This window comes from Dendropsophus ebraccatus, chromosome 8 (genome assembly GCF_027789765.1).
Source record: "Dendropsophus ebraccatus isolate aDenEbr1 chromosome 8, aDenEbr1.pat, whole genome shotgun sequence".
In the NCBI taxonomy this organism is placed as follows: domain Eukaryota; kingdom Metazoa; phylum Chordata; class Amphibia; order Anura; family Hylidae; genus Dendropsophus; species Dendropsophus ebraccatus.
Genome location: NC_091461.1, coordinates 23,528,997 through 23,555,192, shown reverse-complemented (window position 1 = coordinate 23,555,192; position 26,196 = coordinate 23,528,997). Strand labels below are relative to the sequence as shown.

The following is a 26,196-nucleotide window of genomic DNA, read 5'->3' as shown; positions in this document are numbered from 1 at the left end:
ATGACAGAAGAGCACCTACTGACAAGCCCTCCTCTCTGCCATCTGCCGTACCATGACATAGTGTTGGAAAAGTGCACTGGACTAAACAGGCTGGCATGGGGGATGACTTACAGTATGGCTCTATAGATGGTATGTGGGAGGTTATTGATGCACTGGTTTTGGAAGGTGTTATATAAGCATAAAGCAAAGAAGCATCAGCGGGATCACATCAAGGAAGGGAATATATAACAAAAGCAGCCCTGGTCTAGGCAAGAAAATGCTGAATATGGTATTGACTAAAGGGAAAGGAGAATTACATTTAAGAAGCAGCTTTGTGTACATTGTAAAAACACAAGGATTTACACAAGAGACAGATTCACAGAAGATTATGGGTGGTTATAGATAAGCAGGAAGCCTTAAAGAGGTATTCCAGAGAAAAAGAATCAACTTTTCCACTATCCACGGAATAGGGGAAAAGTAGGAGATCGCAGGGGGATGTCTGACCTCTGTAACATCACCCCCACACCGATCTCTGTATTGGGCCCAGGCTTCTGTGTAATGAATAGAGCCACCGGTATGGCACATGGCCCACAGCTTTATTCATTCCTATAGGGCTGACAGAAAGAGTCAAGTATATCGCTCTTTCGGCGTACTTGGCTCTTTCCGTCGCTCCATAGGAATAAATAGAGTTGCGTACCTACATCTATGTTCATAATACAAAAGCTGGGGGCCCGATACAGAGATCGGCGAGGGGTACAGAAGTCAGACCCCCCACAATCTCCTACTTTTGCCCTATCCTGTGCATAGGGGAAAAGTTGATTTTTCCTGGAATACCTCTTTAATTTACCTTTCAGACACAGTGTGCACCATCTGGATGGGGGGGAGGGGTTAGGTTGTCTGCACTCAGATTAGGCTTCCTTCCCTGCATTGCATCTAAGCCCCTCCTCCACTTCCAACGTTCCATCTTACCAGAGACAGAATTCCCCTAACAACAAGCCATGGACTTTAATTTGCAGAAAAGTGAGACACCTAGTGGCCAAGAATTTAGAGCACTTTTTTGTAAATTAAGTAATTAAAAAAATGTAAACAAAAACAAAAACAAAAAAATCACACAGATTATCAAATGTTGTAAAAAAGTAACTATTTAAAGCAGGAATGGGAACCCTTTACCAGATGGGAATTGTAGTTTTGCAACAACTCGGGGGGGGCGAACGTTCCCCACCCCTGATTTAAAGGATCCAATACTAGCACTTTCATACCAGATGCCACAGGACAACCTGAAAGGTCAGAGCTATTTAATGTCAGTGGCTTCACCTACATGTTATTAGATGGTTTTAATGTTTTGGCTGATCTATGAAATTTCTGCTAGGCCAGAATACAAGGAAGTGTTTATATTAATAATATACATCTTCTTATCATCCAACCCCTTGGAACATTTCCTCCAGCAATTCTAATTCAAATCATCTAGTCTTAATGGTTTTTCTTATTTTAATACGGAAACTGAAAGTCTTAGAACTTTTCGAGAAGTTCTACTTGTCTAACCTTTTGTAATTTTCCGAATGACCCCCTCATGCCTTATCTCGGTAGACGCGCTTATAAGTGCCCACCAGTGACATTTGTATGGATTAAATGTAGATGAGTTTCCTTATGAAAGTCTTGCAGGTAGTTTCCACTTTCTCGTTTAACTTTCAGGATGATTTGAATGAAATTGATAAATCTTCTGTATTTAAGGAGGTATTGTACTTGTCTGAAGTCAGCCACCGCCACTTGATAACCTGGATTCAGCTGGAGTTAGCTAGGCACTGAGGACTAAAGTGGATCTCTGCTGAAATTATAACAGCCATGCTCAGTATGCAATGTGGAAGAGCAGAAGTTTGTGCTCCAGAGCTGTAAGTTATGTCCATTGCTAGCCAGTTTGGAGGCTATTGAGAAATCTTTTAGTCACCTGAAATAAACCTACAATTAAATGTCTACCCAAAATATGGAATGTGGTTGTGCCTCTGTGTGACATTAAAGGGGTACTCTAGAAGGGGGGGGGGCTTAAAATCAACTGGTGTCAGAAAGTTATAAATATATATATATATATATATATATATATATATATATATTTGTAAATATTACTTCTATTTCAAGATCTCAATTCTTCCAGTACTTATCAGCTGCTGTGTGTCCTGCTTTGGACAGTTCCTGACAGCAGAGTAGAAACTGTGTCAGACTAGAAGGAATACACCACTTCCTGCAGGACATACAGCTGCTGATAAGTACTGGAAGATGTGAGATTTTAAATAGAAGTAATTTACAAACTTTCTGACACCAGTTGATTTAAAAACATTTTTGTTTCTGGAGTACCCCTTTAAGCGCAAATATTCCTTGTACACATTTTTTTGTTTTGTTTTCACCATACACATTAGGGCTATGTTCCCACACAGTATTTTTGCTCAGTATTTTGCAACCAAAACCAGGAGTGGCTTGAAAACACAGAAAGGCTATGTTCACACACTGTTGAAATTAATGGTATTTAAGGGCAAATAACAACTGATATTTTAAAACAACGCCCGTTGTTTTAAAATTACGACAATTATTTGCCATTAAATGACGACCATGCACTAAATTTCAATAATGTGTCAACATAGCCTTTCTGTGTTTTTAGTCCACTCCTGGGTTTTGGTTGCAAAATACTGATTAAAAATACCGTGTGGGAACATAGCCTAAAGGGGTATTCTGAGATCTGGTAAAATAAAATAAAAAAAACTTCTGCAGAAGCATATAGCATTGCTTACTTGTCTACTCCAGTTCTGAAACCACCAAAAATCCATTTGTTTGGGGGGGGGGGGGGTTAGTTCTGTATTTGGTGGTTGTACTTCCAGGTTGAGCAGTTGGCCAGTATTACAATTCCCAGAATGCATTGCTTTCGCCGAGCTGTTCATCACAATCCTCCCACTCTGCCTACTCCAGTCCCACAACACTTTTGCCACTTCCCCACCCAAAGCGATTGAGGAATATGTAATTTCACTGCAGATTATTGTCAGGTCGCAGCAACTGCTGCAGTCATTCCATGTCTGTTCTTTCTGTAGCATCATTTATCACAGAGCAGCATGCTGTAAGCTGTAAACACACTTCCCTCTCCCTAAATGTCCCAATATATGTGTATATGGGGGTGTAAATTAGGATGTAGGCTAAAAGGGCTGGTAAAAGATGGTGACATCACTCAGGGGTGGAGCTAGAGCTCAGAGAGAGTAGTGAGAGAGCAGGGAACCACACGGAGGGAATAAGGGTTGAACAGGTGGCCAGCGCGGCAAGTCGTTCGGTGCAAGATGCCATGACCCTCCGGATCTGTGCCAGGGGCTTGAGGGGGCTGAGAGCCGAGGTGCCAAAAGTGCCCTGGGAGTGGTGACCCCAGGGTGCCGTAACTCACTGGGGATGGGATCCCACTGAGTGAAAGCACTTTGCACGGTACTTCACTGTCACCCCTTGAGCACACTCACCTTTAGCTTTCTGGTTTCCGGATGTTGAGAGCTATGGGTAATTTTTATAGATCCGGCCGGATGTCCGGGCTGTATCACACAGCACACATCTTATTGAATGTATTTTTTGTCACTGTGTGTTCACCTTTGCTTGTGTGTTTTGTCACAAGGATTTCCAGGTTGCGGTCGCCCTTTTGGGTGTCCCCCTGGAGGTCTAGGGGAGGCATGTGTGGCCATCCGATTCCTTGCCTCCATGCAACCCTGGGTCTCCTTTGGGAGATAGCCAAACCGTATGGTACGGCTGCTTATCGACGAACGCCTTAGCTAACGCTCGGATGGTTGCTGTGAGCGGCATTGGTCCTCTCTCTGCTTCGGAAGTGAGAGGATATTTGTCCTGAACCTTTGCAGGTGCCTTCTGGCCCGGAAGGGGAGGGAATGTGGTTGAGTGGGCTTGCGATAGACCGCATCCTTGTTGCACTTTTTTGTGTGGCACGTCTGCACCTTTTTGTGCACTTGGGTGAGAGCACGCTCCTCGGACTCTCAAGAAAAAAAAAAAAATAGAGAGCTCAGAGTAAATATCCAGCCAAGCCTCCTGTGACATTACAAGATGATGCACCGTCTCGGCAGAGAGGGAGAAGCTGGAGACAATACACATTTTCCATTCCCTGTTAGTGGTGAAACATGCGAAAGTACCCTGAGGCCTGTACTGTTAGTGATAACACTATATTAGTATTATAACATGGAGTGATAGTTTTATTTAAAGAGAATGTACCATGTACCAGGTACAAAAATCACACATGAAACCAACAGCATCAGCAAGGGGAAGGCAGTGTCGCGGTCCTTTTTTTGAACCCCAGCCCAGTTTCCACGCACGGCGCCGTTCTATTCATGGCTACCGGGCCGGGGGTAAAGCACTGGAGGCGGGCCAGCCCACCTCCAGTGGGAGTAAACCCCTGCCCCTCCATGATGCGGCTCCATTGATTCTAATGGAGCCGCGGGGGTTTCCTCCCACTGGGAGCGGGCCGCCCCGCCTCCAGTGCTTCACCCCCGGCCCGGTGACCATGAATAGAATGGCGCCATATGCGGGAATAGAGCTGCCGTTCAAAAAAAAGACTGCGGCACAGGCTTCCTCGTGCCGTCGCCGTTTGATTCATGTGTGATTTTAGGCTACAAACCCACTTGGCGGGTCTGCAGCGAGTCCCCTCGCTGTGTATTTGTAGCGAGACTCGCTGCAGATCCCGGCCCTATACTTTTAATGGCAGACAAACACGCAGCAGGGATGTACATCCCTGCTGCGAGTTTGTCTGCAGCCCACCCCATTAACCCCCCGGCCGCCGGAGCTGATACTTCACCTGATCCCGGCTCCGGCGGTTCCCGATGTCTTCAGCAAGCCGGAGCGGGGACCAGGTGAAGTATATGCTCCAGCCAGCAGCCCGCAGCCCCTTTAACACCTCCCGCAGCCCCGGCCGCCCGATCGCTCCCCCGCAGCACCGATCGCACGCCCCCCCCCCCCCCCCGCAGCACCGAACGCTCGCACGTCCCCCTGCAGCCCGGCCGCCCGATCGCTCCCCCCCGAGGGGGGCTGCAGGGGGGCGATCGGTGCTGCCGGGGCCTGATCGAGCGGCCGGGGCTGCAGGGGGGCGATCGGTGCTGCCGGGGGGCGATCGAGCGGCCGGGGCCTGCGGGGGGGCGTGCGAGCGATCGGTGCTGCGGGGGGGCGATTGGGGGGGGGGGGCGTGCAAGCGATCGGTGCTGCGGGGGGGCGTGCGATCAGTGCTGCGGGGGGGGGCGGCCGGGGCTGCGGGCGGCTGGCTGGAGCATATACTTCACCTGGTCCCTGCTCCGGCTTGCTGAAGACATCGGGAACCGGGATCAGGTGAAGTATCAGCTCTGCTGTACATCCCTGCTGCGTGTTTGTCTGCCATTAAAAGTATAGGGCCGGGATCTGCAGCGAGTCTCGCTGCAAATACGCAGCGAGGGGACTCGCTGCAGACCCGACAAGTGGGTTTGTAGCCTTAAAGAGAGTGTACCTGATGGTACATTGTCTTTAAATACAAATTTTTGATACTGGAGTACCCCTTTAACCTTTGACAATTTCACTGTAAAAAAAAAAAAAAAAAAAGAACACAATCAGTTGAGATCCAAAAATTATCGTAAAACAAGGACAACAATCAAAGCCTAAATTATGCCCCTAACCATGTTCAAGCCCCTAACTAAAATATAAAAAAATCTTCCTTCAACCCTCAGAAAGTATTATATTGTAAGTGCTAGACCAATTTCATTGACAGGAAGCTCAGAAAAATAATTTTTCATTTTCCAGTGAACCATGAAGAACACCAAGCCATTGTCCAACTGGTGCCTTTTTTCAGTTGCCAATTCCTTTCCAGACATCAAAGCTGGCACAGACTTAATAACAGATCAATGCCTTCCTGTAAATCAATAAAGAGAGGAGGTTGAAAGAACTGTGCCCTGGGCTGTTCCATTAATAAGTAGAAAAACAAGTGGGTCCTTACTTCTGGTGATGGTTTAAATATTTATAGTGCGTGTAATGTAGTGCCAATCACACGGGGCACAACCGGCGGGAGCGGAGATCACAAATATCAGTCCAGATTGGACAAGGCCTGTGGTAGGTTTCATGAAAGGACTGAATTTATGATCACACGCGATCCGATCAATGCTGAGTATTACTGGCCATCAAAGTCATGGCTGGGATACGGCAAGACTTGGTCCACTGCTTGATGCCACCTGAGATACGACGGCAGCTTCAGATGTGATCAAACTAACATCAACACCAGATTGACTATCGTAGGCAGAAAACACAAGTTCTTACGTAGGTCGTGTCTCGAAATTTTTTGCAAGTCTGTTTTTGACAGCCTACTTTAGTAGCGTGTTATATATTGTATATATGTTCTCTGTTCTTTTAGGGTGTGGTGACCACGGCAAAGGTCAGGGGCTACCATGGTGAAATAATTATAGGAGGGTGGATGCTGTATACATCTGGAGGAGTAGATGTTCATAAGGGTCCCAAGTGATGATGGGTGTGATGAGGAGATAGGATATAAGTATAAAGAACGGAGAGTAACGAAGCTGCTGCAGTAAGAACATAGTGACTGCCTGTATATATAGTGGAATCATTACTCTATTAGAATCTAATACAAAGGTCATTATATTGTATTCTTAAATGGGCACGGTCAAAACATGTTGACACACAGGGATATGTAAAATGTTTTGATCGGTCAGGGTCTCACTATTAAGACTCCATCGATCAGGAGAATCGCATTTCACTTCTTGGCTCGCATCGATCTCTGTCCAGGTGGCTTTATTATAAGTCTATAGGGCCGATCGATGGAAATGATAGACAGCTGGGAAGTAAAATTTGTCCAAATGCCAAATTGTGATATCCAGATGACCAGATCAGAGCATCTCCAGAATGGGTTGACTTGTGGGGATTTCCTGGTGTGTACCGGTTGGTAGCTAAAAAATTCCAAGGAGGAACAGCTGGGGAACCAGTAACAGGGTCATGGGCATCTCCGGCTCACTGATGTGTTTAGGAAATGAAGGCTAGTATTATTATTCCTGAATGACCCAAGATGTCACAGAATGACTCACCCGGTTTGTAGTATTTTTAGGACTTCGTCTTCATCATTCCTATTTACAGCTCGATGAAGATGTTCGCCAGTCAAGGGCTCTCCTAAACATGAAAGGAAAATGTATATCTGTAACGTTATCAAAAACATTACCGACAACCATAAAATATCTAGTCAACAGAAACCATGGAGATTCTACAAGGACCTCAATCTGCAAAATATCTGGATTTACTTATTAGTTACATCACTACACTTCACAGGTTTGCTTCTAAAGGTTCTATCCCCAATGAAAGAAAAAAAACCAACAACCTGCCCTGCCGGGCACACAAAGGCCTGACACGGGCCGATGGGGGCCCGATCAATAATGCTAGATCGGCGCTCGTTTACTTGGCCTATTACACGACCTCATAATCGTTTGGCAAGGGCTGTAGGGACATTGTTACCGATGTCCTTGCGGCCCTTGTTTAAACACCATACTGTACCTAAACATGTTCCAGATTTTCTCCTGTGTTCCTTCTGCCCATCAGCCCCACGCGCAGCAGCAGCTTTGGTGTGGCCTGTCTGAGCTGACAGACCGCTCAGCTAATCACTGGCCGCAGCGGTCCTGGCCAGTGAAATATACGATCAGCCGATGACACAATCTTCGGCTGATCGTTGTCTCTATTCCACGGAGCGATAATCGGCCTGAATCGGGACGATTCGGCAAATTACCGTCCCGTGGAATAGGACCCTAAGTAGCGGTCCCACACTCCTCTACTAAATAGGATGGGGGAGGAGGGGGAGCACATCTGGGCCTAGGGATAAGACGCCCTATTATAGATGAACCTGTTCTAAACGTAGGCGGGGTGGTCACCCTAAAATGAGCGGTCCGGAACCTATCCCTTCCTGTTTCACCCTAAACTCCTGCGGATATCACCACTATGTGTTATATATCTGCTGGGTGGGTAGGGGGGTTGGAACAGAGGATCACCTAACCCAGACTAGATAAAAGCTAAATGATAAATGCACCTAATACTCAATTCAGAATACGAATTGGTGACTTTTTAGCTGGATCATGGTGGAATGGAAATCCTTGTGAAATTGCAGAGGGTACACATCAATACCTGGTTTCATTGTTGTCTTGAGCCAGATTGTCCGCCGTGGAAATCCGTGCAGATTCAAAACTCTGCATAGGGATGGCTAAGAACACTATTTCCTCCTAGAAGGGTTGTAGGGCAGGAATGCTTGACCCAAGGAGGAGTAAGGTATGTGCATATTTAACCTGACTCTATCCTCTATACTGGACTATATTTTATAGACAAGTGTGTGACTAATTCGCATTCTGAACTGAGTATTTAGTTCATTTACCTTTTAGCTTGTATCTAGTCTAAGTTAGGCAATCGGTCCCACACCCCTACCCACCCAGCAGATATATAACACCCAGTGGTGATATTTGCGGGAGTTTAAGGGGCCACTGTAGTAGGTGTTTTTTTTAAGGCTATGTTCACACTACGTAAATCTACGGCCGTAGTTCTCGGCGCAGAACTACAGCCGTAGATTTGCGGGGTGGAACATAGCATTGTTTGCTATGGGATCCCGGCCGGAGCGTAAAAGCATTGTATACGCTCCGGCCGGTTCCCATGCGGTGCCGCAAACAACTGACAGGTCCATTATTTGCAGACGGAATTCAATGAATTCCGTCCGCAGAAGGACCTGGCAGTTCAAACAGTGAAGCGAGCGGCTCCGGCCGCTTGCTTCACTGTGGGCTATGGGAAGCTCTGATGCGGGCGCGTGCTGATGCGCCCGCATCAGAGCTCCACAGAAGAAAGATCATCAGGCCGGTACTTAAGTGATCCGGGCTGAGACCGGCCGTTCCGTGACCCGACCGGAGTCACGGAACGGCCGGTCTCATCCGTAGTGTGAACATAGCCTAACAGTGTATGAATAAAAGGTATATTTTAATATTTACACTTCTGTGATTTTAGGATACTGACAAACCACCAAATACTGGATCGTTTTCTGTGATTTGCTTCTAAAGGCCCCCATATACATTGAAGAGGGGGCATCTGAACTCTTTCTGTCAGGGCATATGGAGGTCACAGAGGGGGAGTTCCCTGGCCAAGAACGCTTTCTAGCGCCTGAGTGGGAAGCCCCTAAGCGCAAATGCCACTCTGGTGACCGTATGCATTACATGGTACAGATGTAGCCACATCCAACACGTTTTGCCCACACTGGTCCTTTGTATGTGGCGATACAAACAGGACAGTATACTGTATGCATCACTGTCTGGCCCAGCTAAAGTAGTATGTGGCAATACAAACAGGACAGTATACTGTATGCATCACTGTGTGGCCCAGCTAAAGTAGTGATTGGTGATACAAACAGGACAGTATACAGTATGCACCACTGCTTACCGTATGGCCCAGCTAAAGTAGTATGTGGCGATACAAACAGGACAGTATACTGTATGCATCACTGTCTGGCCGAGCTAAAGTAGCATGTGGCGATACAAACAGGACAGTATACTGTATGCATCACTGTCTGGCCCAGATAAAGTAGTATGTGGCGATACAAACAGGACAGTATACTGTATGCATCACTGTCTGGCCCAGATAAAGTAGTGATTGGTGATACAAACAGGACAGTATACTGTATGTATCACTGTCTGGCCCAGATAAAGTAGTGAGTGGTGATACAAACAGGACAGTATGCATCGCTGCTCACATATACTTGTTATACTCCACCACAAGGCACTAGTACCACTGCAGCGCTCATGTTGGCCGCAGCAAAGTCTGTAGGTCATTCATTTGAATGGCAAGCATGAAAGATTACATTTCCCTGCCACAGGTAAAATATATGGCCAGGCCGAGCTATGGTCACCAAGGTGGATATTTTTACAGAAATGCTTATCTTAATGATACAACCCCTTTACTGCATACATTCCCAGAGTATTCTTGTTTTAGCTTCACTCCTCTGTTATTCTGTTCTATTATTCTTACAGAAATGGTTGTTAGTGGTGACACTGTACTGGGATTTTTCTCAGGGTGAATGCCATCAGTTAGCCTTTGTACCCATCAGGAAAATTGTTCTGACAGGCAGGCTATTATAACGTGCCACATTATTTTGCCCAGGATATAAGAGAAATGGAAACCTCATGCTCCATTATTTTACCACTCAATTCAATGAACTCTGTTATGCTTTTCATTTCCAAACAGATATGTTAAAAATCAGAAGTCACCCTGGTGTGAACAGAGCGTAAAGTCTAAAAAAAACATAAAAAGATCATCATTACTTTTATTCTACATTTATGTATAAGCAATATATTGTGCAGTGAGAACACAAAATCCATGCAAAACACCATAGTAGTGCATGTAATATGATGGCATAATAGGGGAGATTTATCAAACATGGTGTAAAGTGAAACTGGCTCAGTTGCCCCTAGCAACCAATCAGATTCCACCTTTCATTTTCAAAAGAGTCTGTGAGGAATGAAAGGTGGAATGTGATTGGTTGCTAGGGGCAACTGAGCCAGTTTCACTTTATGTTGTGTTGTTACTATGTTATTCTAAAGGTCCTTTACATGATCTGATATAGGGCCGTACAAGGACGCAGGCGAGCGCCGATCAGCGAGATCAGTGCTCGTTTGCTGTGCCTTCGGAAGCCACGATAAATTTTGCTGCCGGGCCACTCAAACGAACCTTGTATGGTTTGTGCAGCCATTTAAATATATTGCTGTCACTTGCACAACCGCTACAAGGGGAGATGAGCGGCCAATAGCAATATATTTTAGCGTTTAATGGGAGCTTGAGACGTCACATTTCAAGTCCGCTTATCCAGTCAGTGACTGGCTGAGCGGACTTGAAATGTCACGTCTCAAGCCCGCGTCAGAGACCAGGAAGTGGCCGGGCAGCGCGCACCGGAGCGGCGTCATCCGGGACCCGGTGTTGGAACCGGGGAGGTAAGGGGACGTCATTGCCCTCATCCACCTCCTCCCCGGCCATAAGTAAAAAAGCCCCCCAGCCTGGAGTACCCCTTTAAGCTTCTTGTGTGGAGTACCTCCATCAAGTATTTAAGGACCCGTCCCTTCTCCTGCACCCCCACCCAAGAGCCCATCCTGCTTGGATTCCCTACATGATATATTTTAGCACAACATAAAAGATGTGATCAGAGGGGGTTAGGGGTTTTCCAGTTCCTCGGCTGAGCACTGACACTTTTACACAGGCCAATTATCGCCCAAAGGAACGTTTCTAGCAATGCTTGTTGCCTAAAATTGGCCTGTGTAAAAGAGGCTTAAAGGGGTATTCCACTCAAATATAACTTTTGATATGTTGCTGCCCATGGTGAAACAAACAATTCCTTTCACTTGTTATTATCTATTCAGTCTCCTTCCCCCAGTTCTGAGCTGCTGCTTTCTGCTGAACACACAAAAATCTGTGTGTGAGCTTTTCTCTCCGTCTCCCCCCACCTTCTGAGACAGCTGATGTTAACAAGTCCCTGACAGGCTTTATCTCCAACATTGTGGCTGGGAGGGCTAATCTCACTGGGTTCCTCAGCAACTTGACCTCAGAATAAACCTCCTGTCAGTACAAAGAAGCTACCAAGTTGCAGATATAGCCTGCCAAGGACTTGTTTACATCAGCTGTCTCAGAAGGGAGGGGGAGGAAGGGGTGATTGAGAGAAAAGCTCACACAGATTTTTGTGTTTTCAGAAGAAAGTAGCAGCTCAGAACTGGGGGAAGGAGGCTGAATAGGTAATAACAAGTATGGAAGGAGTTGTTAGTATCACCATGAGCAACAACATATCAAAAGTTATGTTTCAGTGGAATACCCCTTTAAGACATGACTAAATAGCCAAGTGAGTGTTACCAGCTGGAGTCTTGCCCCTATACTGCCTGACTCCATAATCAAAGCTGACATTGCTGACATACTTTTACGCTGTGTGAACATAGCCTAACACAGGAGGACTTCATAGGAATCAGCAAACAGCAATCAAGAAGGAAACCCGGGCCGTCTCATCTTTAACATCCCGCTCCATTCTGTCCCCAAATGGTGAGTTGTGTTCTTACAGAATATTAGACATCTTCGGCGGGATTGCAGACACAATAGGCATTGTCCTGTATAACATACTTCCTCCAGTTCAGAAACATCATCTGTCTGAAAGAGACATTCCTATATCTCGCCTTTAAACAGATTTGTAGCTTAGAAGGGAGAAAAGCATATAAAATTGAATGAAAGCGGATTTAGATAGCTCACATGATGGAATTCTAGAATGCGGCAGCTCAGGCACAATACCTTTTCAGGAACTGCAGCAGATTTCTTAAAATGCTGCAGCGGCGAGATTAAATTCCCTTCTATAAGACTTTTTTACTACGGTAATACTGGAATGTGTCGGAGCGCAGGTATATGCTGCATGATACGCTCTCAGAGGAGAAAGGCTCCCACATCCTCCTGTAAAATGGGGATAATTTATCAGCTCACTTAAAGGAAAATACGAGTAGTGTGTGTATATATATATATATATATATATATATATATATATATATATATATCTTACAGACCTAAGTAATGTGTGGCTCTCCTGCCATGTCTGGCTTAGTAAATGGTTATATGCGTCATAATAAAAAAAAAAATTCTGAAGCATCTTTTCTTAGAACATTGCTTTGTGTTGTTCCTCTTTTATTCCTCCTGGACATTTAAAGGGATACTCCGCAGAATTTATGTTTTCATTCTAATACAAGTGGTGTCAGAAAGTTATACAGATTTGTAAATTACTTTGGTTTAAAAATCTAAAGTTTTCCAGTACTTATCAGCTGCAGTATATCCTGTAGGAAGTGGTGTATTTTTTCGGTCTGACACACCACTCTCTGCCGCCACCTCTGTCTGTGACAGGAACTGTCCAGAGCAGTAACAAATCCCCATAGAAAACCCTTTTCTGCTCTGGACAGTTCCTGACATGGACAGAGGTGGCAGCAGAGAGCACTGTGTCAGAATGGGAAGATTACGCCACTTCCAGCTCAATGTGTTTATCCATCACATGATTGCCTTCTCTGTGAGTGCTGATGACTGGGACTCTGTTTAGTCTCTTTTTTTTTTCAACCAGCACAAGACCCAAAAAGCAGGAAACTGGTCCTTATCCAGATATGCAAAAAAGGTCCATGGTGCACTGGAGGTGGACCCGGCACCCACAGTGCATGGATATCCCCCCCAGATGATGCCTTCACTTTTCTGCCTGGCCCGTATCTACAGCATGATCTCAAGCACTGTGACCAAAGCATGTCCTCGGCACTCGAGATTGGGCTGCAGAGCTGAGCAGGAAACTGAAGGTGGCACAGAAAAAGACGAGAAGGCTCACATCACCCTTGGGAGTATCCATGCACTTGGCACCCCGGGCACGCCTCCAGTGCACCAATGGACCAATGATATCCATACGTGTATACTGGCAAGTGACCGACTGAAAAAAGAACCGCACCAGCAGATTTAGTGCAGCTGCGTCTATAAGGTCATATGTAAAGCTTATTATTGTCATTGAAGTGGTATTTTGGCTTTAAATATTAGAAATACAGGTTTATCTATCACTTTTCTTAACTCCCTGAGAACACAGGGGTGAATGTACCTGATTATGTCTCTAAGGCAGCACTGAAATTCTTCCTTGATCCGCCATTTCATCTGTCATGTTATCTTCTTTTGTGAATTCAGTGAAGAAAAAAAATATTTAATACATTTGCTTTCCTCATTACACTATATAATTCCTCCCTTATTTCTGACACTTTCGATTCTAACACTTTATTTTGTTTTCTAACCATATATTATTTGAAGATCTTTTTTAGGGTTTCATTGGCAACGATTAAGTCTTTCCCCATCTTTGCTGTATGTATATATATATATATATATATATATATATATATATATATATATATATATACTCGTATAGCTCTTTTGTAATAATAGACTAACACTCTTCTTACTTTCCTTAGCACCCAGGGGTGAATGCCATCTGGAACTTGTGATTTGCTTATTTTATTCTTTTTAAGGTGGCACTAGACTTCATCCTGAGTTAGAAAAGGAATTCCAGGAGGAATAACAGAGGAACAGCAGAAAAGACTGCAAGTATTTCCTAATTTAGATATGTCAGGAGAGCTCACAGTCTTTTTTAATAACAATGTGAATGCTTAGGGGAGTCACATAATCATTGATCATCATCTCACAGAAACAGAAATAACCAACAAGGACATTCCTACAAGGCGATTTTACACCCTGTCCTGTGACAGCTAATCCAGAATATTTGATAACTCTGCAGCTCTCAGGACATGTTTTCCCTTTTTACTATATATACACATTAATAATATATAATGCATAGTATTATTTATGTGTCATGTATTATTTACTGCTCACAGTGCAATTTAACAATGGGGCAGATGCAGATTGTAAAGATTGTATTTTATCCTGGATAACAAGTACAGAGACATTTATATTCAGAGACAAGACAGCGGCCCATGGGAAACTGTAAAAATGTTAGCGAGTTACTTACCCCCTACAAGACGGAGGATGCAGCGACACCAATTAAGGCAGCGGATGGCATAGACTGTCAAACTTATGTAACTGGAATTCCCAAAAGAAGATATACGGTATGCCACAAAAACACAGCGCTAACAGTTAAGATGTCTCTACCTTGTCAGAAATAAATGTTCTCACCAAAGGTAAAAAAAAAAAAAAAAAAAAGTGGTTGTTTTCTGCTCAGTTTTATATCATGGAGCAATGGCATAAGCAACGCGGCCTAGAAACATCTCTACATCAGGAAAAGTCTGCTTCCTGGGCTCTCACCTCAGATCAGACAGAAAGAATCATAGAGAGAACTGTGTGACTGTACAGTTATAGCTGCACAGTGCACTCTATCCCTTCCCTGCGCTCTCCATAGAGATATGTGCAGGGAGGAAGCTGAACAATCAGTAGTCAGCTGCTATGGTTGATGCTTTGTGGGTATGGGAAGAAGGCAGTGAGAGAGGACAGGCCACAGAGTAGTCTGTATAAATAAAAAAAAAGAAGTGTGGGGAGTAGTCTGTGAGAAAAAGGGAGCATGGAGGTTCCCAAAGGACCAGGAGGGGTATGTAGCCCACAGGTCTCTGGGTATACAACATTAGTTCTTCTGCCGTCCTAGACCACCAGGGATACTGATAATAACTTCTTTAGTATTCTAGACCATTAGGGGTGCAAACTGCTTTTCAGCCCAAGACCAACATGCATACAGACAGTAACCCCTACACTTACATACATAGCGTAAATAGTGTCAAAGAGGCGGGGCCTATCATTCCCTGGGCCCTAGCACTGCTACACCTCACTATACTGTATACCCACACCTTGCATATTCAGTGATGTACACTGTGCATAAAGCCCAGTGAGGTGTAGCGGGGCTAGGACCCAGAGAACAATAGGCTCCGCCTCTTTTACATAAATTTTATTTTGTTTTTTATGAAAATAAAAACAAAGACACAGTCAACACAGGTATGTTCTGAATGCTTTAACTGAAATCAATCCAGCAGTGCCATTATCTGGCTAAGTGGTCAGGGGGTGACAGATTCACTTTAAGCCGCCATAGGAAATGTTTTGTACATTATATAACAATAGTTGTCAGTGTTCTGGATTTCAGCAGGAAGCTTCCCTAAATACTCCATCTGCTAGCTACAATGACTTAGAAAACGGGGTGCTAAACTGGCAGCCCTCCAGCTATTGCAAAACTCCAATCAATTCCCATCAAGCTTTCGTTTTGGCTGTCCAGGCATGATGGGAAATGTATTTTTGCAACTGCTGGAGGGGCAGAAGTTTGACACCTGGGACTTAACTTATATAGCTAAAGAATAATACGGCCATAATAATATAATCACGAGGGGTTACTGGGTTTAGTGTCCCTTTTAGAGATAAACGCAACATTTGGTTACCGGTGGACGAAGAAGTTGGATGCAGCCTTTAGGAGTCTGGTAAAACATGGATACAGTCTATGTTGTTGTGGACTCCATAGGGCTGCATCCAACTTCTTCAGCCACCAGTATTCAAATGCCGAAAAATCTGACTCGAGCATGCTTCAGTTGCGCTCATCTCTAGTCCCTTTAAGAATCGTAGGATTGGTGATAGGTGACATGCGCCCTATATAAACTTACTGGTAGTTGACACTATGACCACCGGACTGTAGGCATACTCGCCATTTTGCCCTGTGACTTTCAGTCTGAACCTGTAGCTGGTGCTGGACTCTAGCCCTTCGACAATATGTTGCTTGGAGAATCCTCTAGAAAGGAGGTAAATAGGAGTCAGTGAGGTGTAAAATCTTTCCATAATGCATACTCAACCTCATTTAGAGAGTGAATCATCATAGCGCAAAGGCAACAAAAAAAAAAAAAAAAAAAAAACTACAAGCAGGTCACTATTTTCTGTAGTTAACATTCACCTGGTTGTGTCATGATTTGCAACTCATGTAAAATAAATGGTCTTATGAAACATTAACAGAGCTTGCAAGAACTGCCAAGAACCCCTTGTCGCTGACTGCAAAAACCCCTACATCAGCCGCCTTGTTTGCAGCTTCATCATCTTTAATCAAAAATTATTTTCCAACAATACTCTATGCGTTTTCCCTCCATCAAGTATTAAAACCTGTATGTATAAATCAAGCAGTGTCCGGAGACGTTCCGGCAAAGTATAAACAATGTAATTCTGCCACCTAGTGGTCACTGGGAGCTCTTCGTGTATAGTCGCAGCCTGGGATTAATCTCATTAAATATGGCCAAACTATGGTTGTGAAGCGAGCAGAACAATAACCTATAGTCAAATAGTGATAATGGGAAACAATCTCAGGGAGCACAATGGGATTTTATCTAGATTGGGACTGGTAATGGGGTGAATCCAGGAGGAACGCCGTAACGGGCCCTGTATTCGGGAAGGGTCATTTGAAGTTCACCTAGAAATATGCTGGAAATATGATGACGGCGCAGGACGGTTTATTGCTGCTTTATATGGTACATGCACATCTGTCAATAGGATATATGTATCAATATTGTATCGGGATGTAGCGATCGTGGTGTATGGTCAGCAGTATAAAAGACATATAAAAGACAGATCTTGTCACAAAAGTCATAGAATATCTGGCCGTAAAGTCAATGCATGGTCTATTGGATGCTGTGTCCTAGTCAGATGACTACAGCGCTTATCCTTTATATAACATAATAGGCCTTAGTGGAGCTTACTATGCAATTTACCTCTATGGACATCGCGACACGCACAATAAGGTCATAGGTAGCTGGTTTGTTTTAGTAGATAGTAAAGATCAAGATCAAGCAGAAGGCATACCGGCCAAATGCATAGAACCAATGCGATAGATTTGGCTGATGAACCCCCTCATGTTCCAAGGCTTTGTTTGTGGGTCAGACTGTAACAGATAGGGTAGCTACCTCCAATAGGAGGCGCTATAGAGCCAGTTTTCTAATTTGCATACCATTTTATCCAGGGAAGGTTGCCTGGCCTATAAGACTCCCCATTCCCTCAAAGGCTTCTTTATCCAACCAATCAGCACCCACCTCTGCGGGGCAATAATACAGAAGCAGCTCTCTGACAATTCTTCTTTTAAGGGTTAGGACCCTATTCCACGGGCCGATTATCGTTCAGATTATGGTTAAATCGTTTGAATCTAAACGATAATCATTCGTTTGAATAGCAGTTAACGATTAACGACCAAACGAGAAATCGTTGATCGTTTAATAAGACCTGGACCTATTTGCTCGCCCAAATCATTTGCATTGAATAAGATGTCGTTCGTTCGTTCGCAGTAGTGACGAACGCTATAGCGACGACAAGACGACCGCAAGAACGGCCGCTCCCTGTGTACCTCATAGAGCTAAAATCAGACTCCCCTCCTCCAGACTGTGCTCTCTTGCTCTGTGGTGAGTCTGTCCATAAGATGGGCGAGCATTGAGGAGCATGTGACCATGCCCCGCCCCCATTATACTTAATAGGAACATACAGACTCAGTGGTGGACACTGGGGGCGGGGCATGGTCACATGCTCCATCATGTCAGCCACCTTATGAACAGAATCACCACAGAGCAGGACAACACAACCTAGAGAGGGGAGTCTGATATTAGCTCTGAGAGGTACATAGGGAGATGCTGTCAGTATATACAGTGAGTACAGTTACTAATACTGTACACTGAGCAATTTTACTATAAAGTGGCCAACCCCTTTAAGGAGAACCACTACCCCCACAGACCTTGGCAATGTATAATAGTAACTTATTATATAAAGTTGTATTAGTTAATTACCCATGGCAGTATTTAGATCCCAAACATGGCACCTATAGAAATATAGGGCCACATATTAAATTATATCCTTGTAAGCCCCCATTTGTGGCCCATTTAGGTTTATTACAAGCACTGATAAGGAATCAGTCTTGCTCCAATAAACCAACGTCTTCCGTTTATTATATAAACATATATGCATCTGAACGGCTGCCATGCTATACAATGTACAGTATTAGCTTGTGCAATGTCTGAGTGGTCGGCTTCCTCTAAATGGGATGTATAGTAGTCTAGCATGGGACAGCTAGAGCTGCAGATACAATAAATCCCTTATATTAGTGCCCATCTGCAGGAAAGGATCTATATGAATGCACAATAATACAGCCATGGTTCTACATTTTATTAAATAATAAATGGGGTATGACCCTGAGATTGTTGTTCCGCTGCTGAGCCTTTTTTGCTATACCATCAGCATTTTAATAAGGGATTGTCAGTAGCCATACTGATAAATGTGCTATATACTGCTGAGCATGGGTGACTGTAAAGGGATTTCATATGCACATGTGAAATGAGGAGATCATTCTGGCACAGAACCCCCTAGAGCTGCGTGTTTCCTTGGCATAGTGGTGTACAGTGAGTAGCCCATGGATGTGCCTAACAAAAGGTTTTCTATGTATTGAGACATTTCTAATACAATTCTGAGGCACGGGGCACAGTTTCACATCTACGTGAATTATCGTTTGCCTATGACATCACTCATATTATACGTATACTGTGACATCACTGTGTGCATTATATGTGAACTGAGACGTGATTCCCCATCATTGCAGTGAAATTTACAGACATCACTGTGAGCATACTCCCTGCAGCATTTCTGTGACATCATCATGTATATTATCCAATATATACATGAATCAAACACTGAAAGGTTAACTCACATGTCTGTAGACTTTTATGTATCAGGATTTAACTTGATGGTAAAAGAAAAAAAAAATGGAAGATTTTATAGTTTTGCGTGTATCCTGGATGCTCTTTGAGGATAAAGGTCAAGCTGGCTTCTATTTGTCCTGTAGTGGGGTGCAAAATCAGAAAACTTTAAAGGGGATGGCCACTTTATAGCAAAAATTGTGCAGTGTACACTATCAGTAAGTGTACTCACTGTATATACTGACAGCAGCTCCCTGTGTACCTCATATAGTTCAAATCAGACTCCCCTCCTCAAGGCTGTCCTTCTCTATGGTGAGTCTGTCCATAAGATGGCTGGCATGGAGGAGCATGTGACCATGCCCTGCCCCCTGTGTCCTCCATAGACATATATAGGCTCAGTGGTGGACACTAAGGGCCAGGAAATGGTCACATGCTCCTCCATGTTGGGCATCCTATGGACAGACTCACCACAGAGCAGGACAGCACAGCTTGGAGGAGGGGAGTCTAATTTTAGCTCTATGAGGTACAAAGGGAGCTGCGTTCAGTATATACAGTGAGTACACTTACTTATACTGTATACTAGACAATTTTGGCCACCCCCTTTAACTCTATATATATTATCTCTATACAAAAACATTACTGTCTGCATTGCATTTGCACTACGACATCTATATTGTGACATGTGTTGTTCTATAAGAAGTTCCTCAGAGGCTACTGCGATGCCCAAGCCCCTAGGGGCCTCTCCGCTCATAGGGTGTAGTTACTGGCAGGAGCAGCTGCTGAGCACAGGATTGTCGCGGTTTTGGCACGAGGGAAACACAGCTGAGAACCGGGCTCCTGACCATGCAGAGGCTGGGCATGCGATTCTTCGTTGTCCTTAGTCAGGGCACCAATTATGACACCAATGCCAGGGTTCAGAAACAACGGTAGTTGTATATTTATTGTAACGGTGGTAACTAGTAGCAACAGTCTCTCCGGATGCAACCGGGTATAAGGCAAACTAGAATAAGGCAGAGTAATGGGTGATGCTGCAATAGGCTGTGAAAGTAGCGTGCTGAATGATGGGAGTAGTAGTGAAGCTGAAGTTGAGATGCTGGGTGGAATAAGACTGAGATGAAATACTTGCTGTTGATGATCAGAGAAGATGATGAGAGGAATGACTGAAGAACGGCGCCCAGATCTGGAGAATAGATGAGAATCTTGAGGACTCGAGAATAGAACACAGCCAGGAACACTTCTTGTGGAACTGGAGCAGCAGAGCACACGTATCTCTCTCCTGACAGGGGAGAGAGAACACACAGACCTTGTCCCCCTGATGGTGGAGAAGACTGAGGTAGAAGAGGAAGTCACATGGTAACCCCAGCCAAAGCTCGATGACCATTGGAGTTACCATGGAAGCAGGGGCAGTCACGTGACATCCAGCCATTGCATCATCACACTATTAGGCATATACAGAGAAATATACATGAGAAGTACCATACTTGAACACTGGGGGGCGACATAATACCCTTAGGCACTGATACCTGAATATGCATACAAGAAATGAATGGAATAGCAGACCTGAACACCGGGAGGGGTGACACAATACACACAGTTTGCAGTGAACCATAGCTTTCCAGAACACGACTGGTCATAATAAAAGTGTGAGGATAAGAGGACCTGTTCTGGGACACTGCATACCTCCCTACTAGAAATGAGCCGACCTCGGCGAACCACAAGTTGAGGTAGATGTGGATGAATAAACATGCAGGACCAAGACAACAAGACAAGAGGAAGGAATGTGAGTGTGAGTGAGTATGTAGGTGTGTGTTTCCCACGCTCAAGGCACAAGTGACAAGAGAAGATATGAAGAGAAAGAAAACCCTAGTGGCAGGACTTCACCTAGGGGTGCCTAACGTACTCTGGTTACAGGTAGTTAGCGCGTGGACCATCTGACATGGAAGTCAGGACTACTTAACTGCTGGCGGGCGACCTCAATATTCCAGTCAGTTTGACAGTAGGTTTCCAATTAAATACGTTACCCTACTGGAAAAAGAACGTGAAGACCTGTGTACTGCCTTGGGTGTCTGTGTGAAGTGACTTGGACACCTGGAAGAGGAAGAATAAAATAACAAAAGCAAGCATACATTTGGCGCGCTATACATACCAGTCGATCATACAACACAATTACTCGATAGGCCAGACACACGAAAAGGTATCCAAGGTGCAATATGTATGGACAAGTGTGAATGTTAGGTATGACTATGTGTAGCAACTACTATGTTGGGACAAGACAGAGGTGAACAAACACTGGAGACACAAGGAAGGGAATATAAAGAAACAAAACACTGTAGTCCTGAGGAGAACACTGGCTCAAAGGAATCTTCCCAGTGGATGACACAATAATACAATATACGAAGGAAATAGAATACCCTTGTGAGAAAATACACTTTAGAAAATAGACTTTCTCTGAGGCTATAGATATATACTGACTTCTTACTCAGAGGAGGAGGAGGAAAAATATCTGACTTTGATACGAGAATATACTCTATGAGAAGATATACTTTGTCAAAAGACACACTTTACTCTGAGACAATCTAAATGACTTTTCTGCTTACTCAAAGGAAGAAAATATATAGATATGACTCTGATATGAAAATAACCTTTTTGACTACTGTAGTGCAATAATAGAGTGCAATAATGAACTTCTGACAATCACATAATCACATAATGAAAGTGCTTTAGGAAGAACTGGGTAAGCGTCTCTATTTGGTAGAGTCTCTTTAGGCAATATAGATCATTGTCTATGTAAAGGCTCTGGGACAGGCACTAGAGAACAATACAACAAGTTGAGTGTCCATCAGCACATAGCTGGATGAGAAACAAGGGAGCTTGGTCAGGAGGACCAGGTGCATAGCTTAAACGTTGCAAAACCTTTTTTTTCCAACCTGAAAAAAAACAGTCATATGAACAGTCAAGAACTTTGCTTTCGGTAGTGAAGCTTAATGAAAGGATGCAGGAGGGCCCTGAGTAGGCTTCTTCTGCTTCTTCTCCCACGGGTAGTAAAAGCGTGGAGGGCCTGGAGCAGAAGCATCGCTGGATGCAGTGGTGACCACAATGCTAGGCGTCACTGTGGTGATGGGAGAAATGACAGGGGCCACATTATAGGTGACGGTAGTAGAAGTGTTGGTAGCTTTAGCCACGGCTGTGGAAGAGGCAGTGTTAGCTGCTGTGGACTGCCCTGCTGTAGGGGGAGCTGTAGGTGCCGCAGTGGGCATGGCGGTCGCAGCTTTAGTGGCAGGCGACAGGGCAGCAAGGGCCTGCTGAATGTCCTGGATCAGCTGCATAATCTTAGGCCCACACCCGAGCATCCATTGCGGCAAGGTGGCAAATCACGCCCTGGAGGCCGCCACAGACCCGGCGACACTGGAGCCTTGGCCGAATCCTTTACTTTGAAGAAAGTTGGGTCACTTACGTACGGATCGCCCTCCGGTGATGTGGATCCTCCGAAGGCTGAGTCGGAGGCACTGGAACGGTACGGTTTCGGCGAGATGCTGGCACCAGGCGTGGATTCCCTGTCTTGATTAGCGGAGGCCGGAGTGGAGGCCCGGCTGTGACTTTCGTCGTCCAACGGGGTAGCGCCCCAGCTGGTGTCGCTGTAGGATGGGCGCGGTGCTAGCAGGCAGGCAGGATTACGTGGCAGTATGCTCCCCGGCAGCTGCGGTATCACGGGAGCTGCGGCTGCAGGAAAACGTTCCTCGTGGGCCGCCATCTTGCTATGCACTGGCGTGGTCTTGAGGACCTGGGAGGAGGCGGAGCGCAGAGGCTGAAGTTCCGGCCCAGTAGTCTGCCCAGCAACAGTGACGTCACTTGGGACGGGCAGCCAATCAGGAGCAGTCAATGAAAAGTCTATGGCGCCAGGCGATTCCCGCTCTTTAGTGGCGCGATGGTTAACACCCTCCTCTCCGGGGTATGGCGCAGTTAGAAATTGAAGAAGACAGTGGCCATCTTGTGTACAGTCTAGGGCCCTGAGTGCCTCGATTACCCCCATGGTGATATGGCGAAGTCTTTCTGGGGATCGGTAGCGTACCTTTGGAATTGTTGACAGTCGGCACAACTTAGATAAGATCCTGTTCGTGACGCCAAAAATGCGATGCCCAAGCCCCTAGGGGCCTCTCCACTTATAGGTGTAGTTACTGGCAGGAGCCGGAGCAGCTGCTGAGCACAGGATTGTCGCGGTTTTGGCATAAGGGTAACACAGGAATGACTGAAGAACGACACCTAGATCTGGAGAATAGATGAGAATCTTGAGGACTCGAGAATAGAACACAGCCAGGAACACTTCTTGTGGAACTGGAGCAGCAGAGCACACGTATCTCTTTCCTGACAGGGGTGAGAGAACACACAGACCTTGTCCCCCTGATGGTGGAGAAGACTGAGGTAGAACAGGAAGTCACATGGTAACCCCAGCCAAAGCTCGATGACCATTGGAGTTACCATGGAAGCAGAGGCAGTCACGTGACATCCAGCCATTGCATCTTCACACCATTAGGCATATACAGAGAAATATACATGAGAAGTACCATACTTGAACACTGGGGGGCAACATAATACCCTTAGGCACTGATACCTGAATATGCATACAAGAAATGAATGGAATAGCTGACCTGAACACCGGGAGGGGTGACACAATACACACAGTTTGCAGTGAACCATAGCTTTCCAGAACAGGACTGGTCATAATAAAAGTGTGAGGATAAGAGGACCTGTTCTGGGACACTGCACTACTATTCGGTAGTGTACCTCTCAAGAGCTCGTTGGCTGCTAAACATGCATCTGTGATGAACTCGAAGACATTTTGCCCAGGGATGCCTGCTTTGTAGAGGATATACATGATTCTACATGATCACTGGCAATTTTTGCTTGGGAGGGTGCTAGCTGGTTCCAAGACTAGTTTTAGGGAAGAGGTAGCCATAGTGAGAGAAATACATGCTGCTACCACTCTTGAGGAGCAAGTCTGTGCACCACAATTGTTCTCACTCTGGGTTTCACTATATTGGGGGTAGTGTGGCTAACACAATAATATATATTTCTTCTATCATCAGTTAGAAGGATTCACTCTCAGAAATGTCTATATGTCCCACCTTCAATATGTGCTGTGGGAATTAAAGAGGTTTTCCAGCAAAAATTAATATGTTGCTTGTGGCCTGTAAAAAAAGCTTACCTACCAGAATCCCCTGCTGGTCCCCTGCAGCCTCTGTTCTCCGATCTCCTGTCTTCCTCCTGCTGAGACAAGAGCTTGGTGCAGGACCAGTCTGTTCAGTCATTGTCCTGTCTTGACCAGTGATTGCCTGAGCCAGCACGTCCTGCTCCACAGAAGCAGGAAGATTGGAGGAGCAGGAGGAGTTGACCAGCAGGGGACTGGGGTAGGTAAGTATATATTTTTTATCTTTGTTTTGTTTTCCATGGCCCCTGCAACATATATTTTTTTCTATATGCTGGAATTCCCCTTTAAGTAGTGGGAAGCTCAACTTAACTCAACTGCATACTGGCAGTGGCCCTATTTAGTTTATGGGCCCAAATGTAGCCATCTTGTTACTATGTTCAGGCCATTTACTACATGTAAACATTTATTTTAGTGGGAAAAATTAAGCAGACCACACTTTTGAGTCCTGCTATCTAAACATATACAGGAAATGGCACAACATTGTCACTAGTTGCCTACATTGGGACCAGTAAACTGACTGGGCTCCTATAAGTATGCCGTGTTATACAGCCACAAGCGGTAAAAGCTGTGATCATGCAAAAAGCCAGAGGCTCCTTCTTCCATCAATGATTCTTGTAGGCCATAGGTTGTGTTACATCTCTGGCCAACAAGAGGCCAGGAAGGGTACATATCTTGTAGCCTGCATCAAAATGGAGAGAAGAGACAGATGAGGATGTCATTATTCTGCCATCGGGGGGGACCTGGCTACCTAATATCTACTTAGGGTCCTATTAGACGGGCTAATGACAGCCCGATCAATACTGTAAACAAGTGCCGTTCTGCTAGATCAGTGCTTATTTACTGAGTCTCGATGATCGTTTAGTAAAGGCTATATATACATCATTAGCAATGTCCGTGCAGCCCTTGGCCTAAACATACAGTATATATTACCTCTACATGCTTACAGTCTTCTCCTGCCCCCTGCTTTCACTGCCGTGGCTACAGCTTCAGAGCGGCCTGTCTGAGCTAACAGGCCACTCATCCAATCACTGGCCAGGACCGGGGAGTGTCCCTTCAGCTGAGACAGGCCGCTCTGAAGCTGCAGCGCGCGGGACCCGGGAAGATGCATGGACAGGTGACGTATACAGTTTAAAGGGTCACTCCGGCGAAAAGCTTTTTCCCAGTAATTCAAACACATTACAAAGTTGTATAACTTCGTAATATGCTTCAATCACCTATCTGCCCCCTTCCCTATCTTTTCCCCCTCAACCCCCCACCAGGAAGTGAAGTAAACTCATTCTTACTTAATGACTGTTGACCCCAGGCTGCTCTTTGGACGCCATTTTAAGACAATGACATCATCAAGAGGGAGGCGGGTCAAAGCCAGGTCGGTCTAAGTCTAGGCCAGCCTCCCTTTGTCAGATGACTCAGGTTGCTCAGCTCTGATTGGCTGAACAAGTTGTAAGCCATCTAAAAGTTTTACAGAGTCAGTTAGACATCAAAGGAGACAAATTGCATCATGGGAAAGCCAAACCAAGTGAAGAAAAAATTAAGCCACCAACTGGAGGTTTAGAGCCCTGCAAACAGCGGGAAATTCAAATGGAGACAGACTCAGGAGGGATGGTAAATGGGAAAACTATGTTTGATTGATTGTTTTTTTTTTTATCAGTGCCAGAGTACCCCTTTAAGCCAGGGCTGCAAGTACATCGGTAACGATGTCCGTGCAGCCCTTGTTAAATGATTATCGGGTTGTGTAGTAGGCCCAGTAAATGAGCGCCGATCTAGCAGATCGGCGCTCGT

The 26,196-nt window shown here is 45.1% G+C and overlaps 1 protein-coding gene across 2 annotated transcripts in view; it reads right to left on the bottom strand.

The window, feature by feature from the left end:
* FANK1 (fibronectin type III and ankyrin repeat domains 1) overlaps positions 1-26,196 on the bottom strand; it is a 69,113-nt gene that overhangs the window by 19,948 nt on the left and 22,969 nt on the right. For both annotated transcript variants that reach the window (XM_069980029.1, XM_069980028.1), the window contains 2 exons: positions 16,161-16,285; positions 7,053-7,134 (listed from right to left, as the gene is read on the bottom strand). In XM_069980029.1, the coding sequence (XP_069836130.1) occupies positions 7,053-7,134; positions 16,161-16,285 (207 nt within the window). The remainder of the gene's footprint in view (positions 1-7,052; positions 7,135-16,160; positions 16,286-26,196) is intronic.